This window comes from Stegastes partitus, unplaced genomic scaffold (assembly GCF_000690725.1).
Source record: "Stegastes partitus isolate 25-593 unplaced genomic scaffold, Stegastes_partitus-1.0.2 Scaffold331, whole genome shotgun sequence".
Classification (NCBI taxonomy): domain Eukaryota; kingdom Metazoa; phylum Chordata; class Actinopteri; family Pomacentridae; genus Stegastes; species Stegastes partitus.
The window spans coordinates 164,307-171,411 of record NW_007578062.1 but is presented as its reverse complement, the minus strand read 5'-3'; the positions used below and the strand labels follow the sequence as shown (position 1 = coordinate 171,411).

Below are 7,105 nucleotides of genomic sequence, written 5' to 3'. Positions count from 1 at the left end.
ACACGTACACATAAATACACTTACACAAGCTGACAAGTGTCTGCTCCGGCACAGGTTGCCATAGCAACACGGTCAGCAGCATTCCTGCTCTTTGGCTTTGCCGTGCATCACGGCGAGGTATCTGAAGTACACTGGCGCACGCATGTAGCCACGCACGCACACGCCCATCCACAGGACACATACATGAACTCTTATGAACTCATATGTTGGATGACAGGGTTGGCTTTAGAATAATATACTGCTGGTCTTAGAGGTGATTCAGAGTCTGTCACCTGTCTCGACATAATGAGAGAGCAGGGGGGCAAAGAAAATGTCACCGAGAAATACCACCATCTACAGCACAAACACCGCAAATGCATCAACAACCACAAACACCTCAGAACACATGCAGTCGTCCCTCAAATGTATTCAGACCCTTCCATTAAAGAAAAGGCAAAATTCACAAAAGTCACTCAAATAACTCGAAACTAAAAAAAGTAATAATAAATAAAAATTTGCCAAATTATAATTGAGTGAAATAAGACGTTGCTTTTGAATTGTGGTTGTGGAAAATAATCATTTTAAAAAAACAAAACAAAACTGCCCCAGACAAATTAGAGCACTTTGCTGATGAGCAGTGGGCCAAAATTAAAACACCTGTCAACAGGTGCAGAAGTCTGATGGAGAGTTACAGAAAACACTTGATTGCAGTGATTGTCTCAAAGGGTTGTTCATTAGTTTACAGGTCTCATCATGCTTGTTTGCTTGTTTTTGTTCTTTAAAAAAAATAAATAAATAAATCTTTTGAACCACAATTCAACAGCAATGTCATGATTTTCATTCGTTTTTTATTTCGTATTTTGTCAATTTCAACTTATTTCAGAGGACGACTGTATACTATGTGTATGGCAGAAGTATGTGGACACCTGAACATATGTGATTGTTGCACTTCCAGGATAAATGAATGTGATTGGCATTACAAATTAAACAAACAAGTTAAAATGTTTAGTGTATCATGTGTAGTATAGTGCTTTTTTACGGAGTGATTTACATATTAGGGATTCAAACCCTACAAGAACGATTTAAAATACTATCCTACCTGACTATAAAACCTATTAAGACTGAGACTATATGATCGCATTTAAAAACTACATCCTGGATAACCCAACAGTTGTAAAGATTCCTTTTTGGCAAGCAGATGTGTTGTAGTGGAGAGCAAGAACTCCCTTTTAACAGGAATAGAGCTCAAGCAGAACCAGGCAGAGAGAGTTTGGCCATCTGCCTCTACCGGTTGGGCTGAGGGTAAAGGTGAGACAGAAAAGGACAGCAGAGAGACAAGAGAGCGTCAATACTGGACAGATTGGAGAGACCAGTAGCTGAACATCAGGCTCCAGAGCCAGAAACACCTGCACAGAGGTACAAGGAGGAGAGAGAGGACGAAAGAGAGACGACATTCAGGGTAATGACATGCTATGGTGCAAGAAAAGAAACAAAAAGGAAGGAAAGCATGGAGGTATGAGAAGAAAAACAGAGGACACATGTAAAGGCAACAGTGTGAAAATGATCGTTACAGTAAAGCATACTGACTACTTTAAAGAGTAAAAATGAAAAACTAAATGCAAGGAAACAAAGATGAGACTTCTTCTTTTTTAATTTGAAATTGCCAATAATGTAACAGGATTTATTGTGAGTTGGGAGATGGTTCCAGAGCCTGAATGCAATAACCAGGAAGTCATCTGGTATTCAGGCGTGAGTGGAAGAGAAACCATGAGGAAGACCTCAGTGAGCTAGAGGCAGAAACTGAACTTAACATATCAGTAGTGTATTCGGGGGTCAAACTACTAAAGGCTTTAAAAACAGGTTTTAAATTTAACATCTGGCTCAGAGTTCGGGTTGCTGCTCATACAAAAGGGTGCTCCTCAGTAACTGGTTCTTGGCCTTGTGTGCAGGAGCATTGTGATGATGAAATCGTAAAGGGATAACTGCTGTAAGAAGCACACCAGCATCTACTATCTACAACAGCTTTATCATCTGTAGGGTTGCAGGGGAGCTGCAGTCAATTTCAGCCGACATAGGGGGAAAGGCAGGGTACAACCTGGACACACCACCAGCACATCAGAGGGACACTTACACTCAACTTTACAACCAACTAAGAATCAGTTAAGCTACTATGCAGGAAAAAAATCCCAGCTGGAGATTCAAACTAAGACCTTCTGCCTAACCACTAAGGAAGTATGATAGCAGTATAAATACTCCTATAGTGTACCACAAGTCTTAGACCTCTTGTTATTTTCCAGTCAAGTGACATTCGTAAATGTACCCGTCAGAGCTAAGGAAGGGAAGTTTCAGCACCATGGTCAGTGGAGTAAACGCTCCGCAATGAGCACATGTGTCCACTAGAGGGGGCTGCAGGTCAGTAGCATCCTGAAAACCATGAAGTAAACCGCAGTGGAGTGACATCTGACCTCAGGTTTATGTGTAAAGGGTAGGCTTTCATTGTTTTCATTGTCTATACACCGCTTAATCCTCACTAGGGTCGTGGTTGGCTGGAGTCTATCCCAGCTGACTTAGGGTGAAGGCAGGGGACACCCTGGACAGGTCACCAGTCTATCACAGGGCTACACTTAGAGACAGACAACCAAGCACACTCACATTCACACCTACGGACAATTCAGAATCACCAATTAACCTCAACATGTTTCTGGACTGTGTGGGAGGAAGAACCCGGAGAGAACCCACGCTGCACAGGAAGAACATGCAAACGCCACGCAGAAAGATCCCGGTGAGGACACCGGCGACCTTCTTGCTGCGAGGTAACAGTGCTAACCACCGCTCCACCTTGTAGTCCGATCGCTGCATCCATCTAGTGTATGCAGTCTATCTGTACAATGAGTTTTGTGGCTTTGATGGAGGACATTGGAGGGCTGGTTGGAATATTTCCTTCTCTTCTTCCTGGCTGGTTCCTGGTCTGTGTGAGTCCTGAAGGATTTTAGTTGTCTCTCAGTAGCATATCAATGTAATAGCAAAAAAAAAAAACACTTACTTCTCTATGATGTCACCTGCTCCTTTCCCTTTATTTCAAGCAACTGTCAGTGTATTTACCAAATATTCCAAAGAAAGAATAAAACTGTATTCAGAGGAGTTTTAAAATAGAAAATAGTACAGAAAAAACCTTGACTTTTACCTTGAAAGTACTGTATTTCAAACAAGGCTCGGGCTACATTTGATAGAACATAAGCCTTGTTAACCGCTATGTTGCCAAACTTATAGACATTAATATGTCTTGTACCTTTTGTAAACCTAATACAGAAACAGCTTTACCTACGCTTGTGTGTGAAATACTTCCCTTAAATCTGAACTCTCCACTGAAATTTACTAAACAACAGCAAAAGTAACAAGGTTATGAAAAGATATATATAAAAATCCCTGAAACCTCTGACTAAATATGTTATTCATGTCTTTTGTTCTATTATTTGTTCTGCAGTTTAACTAGTATCATGTATGTCTAGCTGCTGAGGTGAACATTTTTAGAACCTTATTTTGTTAAATAAAATATTTAAGCGGCCGTCTGCACCTTTTTTCTAGTCTTTCCCGCTCCTTCTCTCGTGGGTCTTTTGTTTCTCTCTGACATCACTGATAACAGGCACCACAATCCACCAATTCCCAATGTTATAATCATTCTAATGAATTACTGGCAGAGATAGGACCCTCTAAATGAAAGAACCTGATAAAGTGCTAAAACGGGAAAATGAGTCAGCTTCTCAGCTCATGACCGATGTTAGCTTCGTGCTCACTGAAAGGCTGCAGCCGGTAATATTATTAAAAAGGACCTGGAAAGATTGTGTGAAAGCTTCATATCAGGATTTCTTTTTTTTCCTTCTAGCACACATTAGCAGTAAAATATAACCGTGCATATTTAAACAGATTTAATATACTTGATTCTTATTAACAGTATGTTTTATATCGAGTCGTCTCAGAGCTAAAATCGTGTCCTCATTGTCAGGCAGGTCACCATACGTTGGACATGTACGTTTAATTCAGACTGGAATAAATTAGCATGTATAAATTAAAAAGGACTTTAAGATAATAACACAATCTGACACTGTCAAGTAAAAAAAAAACCTGCTGCATGATTGTTAAAAATAAAATCCATTAAAAAGAAAAACACCTCCAGCGTTTACACCAAAGTAACAGTAACACCAAACACTCAACAACAAAATCAAGATCCTGTTAATATGTCAGTGGAATAATTTACATTTAGTTTTAATTAATAGTATTCACCTGGTGACTTCCAATAACAACATGAGAGCAACTTCAGCTTTGGAGTGGTAAAAAAAATAGTTTTTAATTCAATAACAGACGACTAATACTGTGTGAAAAAAAAGTCTTTATTTGGTTATTGTGTGTTAATCTTAGTGTACATTGGTAAAGAGTCTATCAGAGGGGTGCCCCACAGAGCAAGATGGATTAGTCAGTGAGGTATGTTTAACCTGCTGGATCACCATGGTAACTAACACTGCATTAGAGAAGGTTTTGTTCAGAGTTTAGAATTTGCTGTAAAAAGCTCCTGTCTCTCACCAATTCTTCTCCTTTGACTGTATTTTCTCCAGATGCTCAGTTAAAGGATGTACGTTATATCTGCAAACCTGTTGAGCTGCACGTTAGTAATGCCACTGAACGAAGCTGTGCATTTACAGCAGCACAAACTGTTGCCACATGAACCTACACGGATGTAGTTGCTGGCACAGAAATTGCATAAATATTCGTTTTTAGGATCAGATGCGAGCTCAGGTTTCATAGCTCGCCATGACAACAAGGTTAGCAACTACTGTTCATTGTCCCTGATTGGGGTTTAAGTTTTGTCGAGCCAGCTTACACAAAGAAAGCCTGACTATGTGAAGCTTGCTGCATAGTTCACCCCTCTGACGCTAATCTAAGTGCAACACCACACCCATTAAAAGGTCACACAGGTAAGAGGAAATGATATGACATAACTGCACATTATCTCATGTTGTATTGATCTAAGAAATAACTGCATAGATTTAATTAACAACATATTCTCCCAAAACATTTACTCTCATCTGAAAAATACACAGTGTAAACAACAGTAGACCTACATGTCTGCAAAAACAATATTTAAACAACATTGGCAGCAGTTCTAAACAGAACATTTGGCAGACTCGTCATTTGATTAGTCTGGGAATTATTGGACATTAGTTCAACACATTTGTTTTTAAAAAAAGATTTTTTTGGTGCATAGTTACAAAGATATAATAAACAAGCTTTTGAACATAAATGCAGGATTAATATAGCAGCAATCAGTTGTTCGATACATAAAAAATATAGCGACATAATAGCAGAGAATGAAGCCACACTCCCGCTGTTGTCTTTTGGCAGATGGTATGTGGTTCCCTACTTATGAAACTGTTGGCCCTCTTGGTGATAGAGATCTAGAGTGACCTCCCACGCTGTGGTGGAAAAGCCAAAGTGCAAAAACACCAAAACAATTTAAAAAGAAGAATTGGATTCATGTCATTGACTTAAATTATGTGTACAAATGTCATTTCAAAAGAGTGGAGGTGCGTCCGGTGTGTCATTTGTTTTGCTTCAGAGATGCTGGAGCTCTAGCAACATCTAGTGGTTCCAAGTGTTGCACACAGAACCTTTAAGATGTGCTTTTAAGGATTTTAACCACAACACACTTGACTGTAGTGTTGGTCACGGTGCACGTAGCTGACCAGGATTAAATGTGTGAGCTGAAGAACAGTGTAGCTCAGCTGTCTTCTCATCTTTGCGGACAACAGCTGACTGCCTGGTCACGTGACAACATACTTGATCTTTGGTGCTAAGACTGGAATGGGTCCATCCCTGTACCCACACTGGCAGGATTTACGAGTCGTCAACTTGTGTGACATATTTCCAGTAAATGTTGCAGTGACCTGACAAGCATGCAGGATGGAAGTTTATCAGAAAGGTGATCAAATATACCTCGATGCTCTTGAACATGCACTTTACTGCCCATGTATGTTTATGGCTCCCTTTAGTATTTGACCACGGAGTCAAATAGTCAGAGGAAGCACCCGGCATCGTTCACAGCTATGTCAGCATGTACAGGAGGCCACACAAACTGTGCATGTAAGTGTGTTGGTGGTAAAAGGTAGCAATGTGCCAGTGAAAGAGGAGAAGACCTCAACATATACAGTGAGCAAACTAGTGAGTAAAGTCTGCAGGTCCTAAGATAATAAAAAAATGCCTTCAAAATAATCTTCTCTGCTCACTTAGTGAAGTTTAATGAACAGCTCTGCCGTAAATTCCACTTTAATAATAACGTTCAGTTCTGAATGACGCTGGCATTTAATTATATGTTTACAACCACTACCTACTGTACGGCCTCAGAATAGACATACAGCTGCATTAACACTTGTGCTGGAGTGTGTTACATGCATTACATAAGTGCCCCTAATAAACTGGCCAGGGTGTATTTTATGAGGTAGTATTGTGAACCTTGAGAGTACAAACTGGATCTTGGGGGAGGGTTAGAAGACTTTAGACGTAAAGAACATCATGTTTGTTGATTACACTAAATTTCCACAGGGAACCTCCAACCAAGCGACTGTATTCTTATTTGATATGCTTTGAAAACAAAAAAATTCATACTATGGTAGCACCTGGTAAATCACAGACATCCAGTTGAGCATTTAAGTGATGTCGAACCCATTTCATGATTGGCGAAGACTGTGCAGCGTAGATCGTTGGAGTCACCTGTAAAGTGAGATCACTGTTGGCAAGGCAGCAGAACATCCTCAGTGTTTGGAGGGTGAATGCAAATATCTCATCAGACAGATGAACTGTCACTTTGAAGCAGGCTGCTGCTCCTCCATCCCAGCTTGTGTCATGAGCTCAGCCACGTTCTTCTCGAGGTCATCAATGCGGGTTCCCATCTGATCGAGTGTGGAAGTTAAGAAATCTTTACAAGGCAATACGGGAAGAATTTTCATCTAACATCTACATTATATTCATGTTACACAGCCATGTGTATTATAAAATGTCCAAAGCAGCCTTCAAAGGTAAAAAACAAAACCTGTGCCTAACAGCATCTAGAGTACATAGTCATAGGAAAACACCT

At 40.1% G+C, this 7,105-nt stretch overlaps 1 protein-coding gene across 1 annotated transcript in view; it reads right to left on the bottom strand.

Annotated features, from left to right (window-relative positions):
• Window positions 1-4,350: 4,350 nt before the first annotated feature.
• The window catches only part of LOC103358776 (heat shock factor-binding protein 1-like), a 5,334-nt gene continuing 2,579 nt past the window's right edge, over window positions 4,351-7,105 (bottom strand). Inside the window, exon 3 of the mRNA XM_008283881.1 lies at window positions 4,351-6,928. Within this exon, the coding sequence (XP_008282103.1) occupies window positions 6,831-6,928 (98 nt within the window). The 3' untranslated portion in view covers window positions 4,351-6,830. The remainder of the gene's footprint in view (window positions 6,929-7,105) is intronic.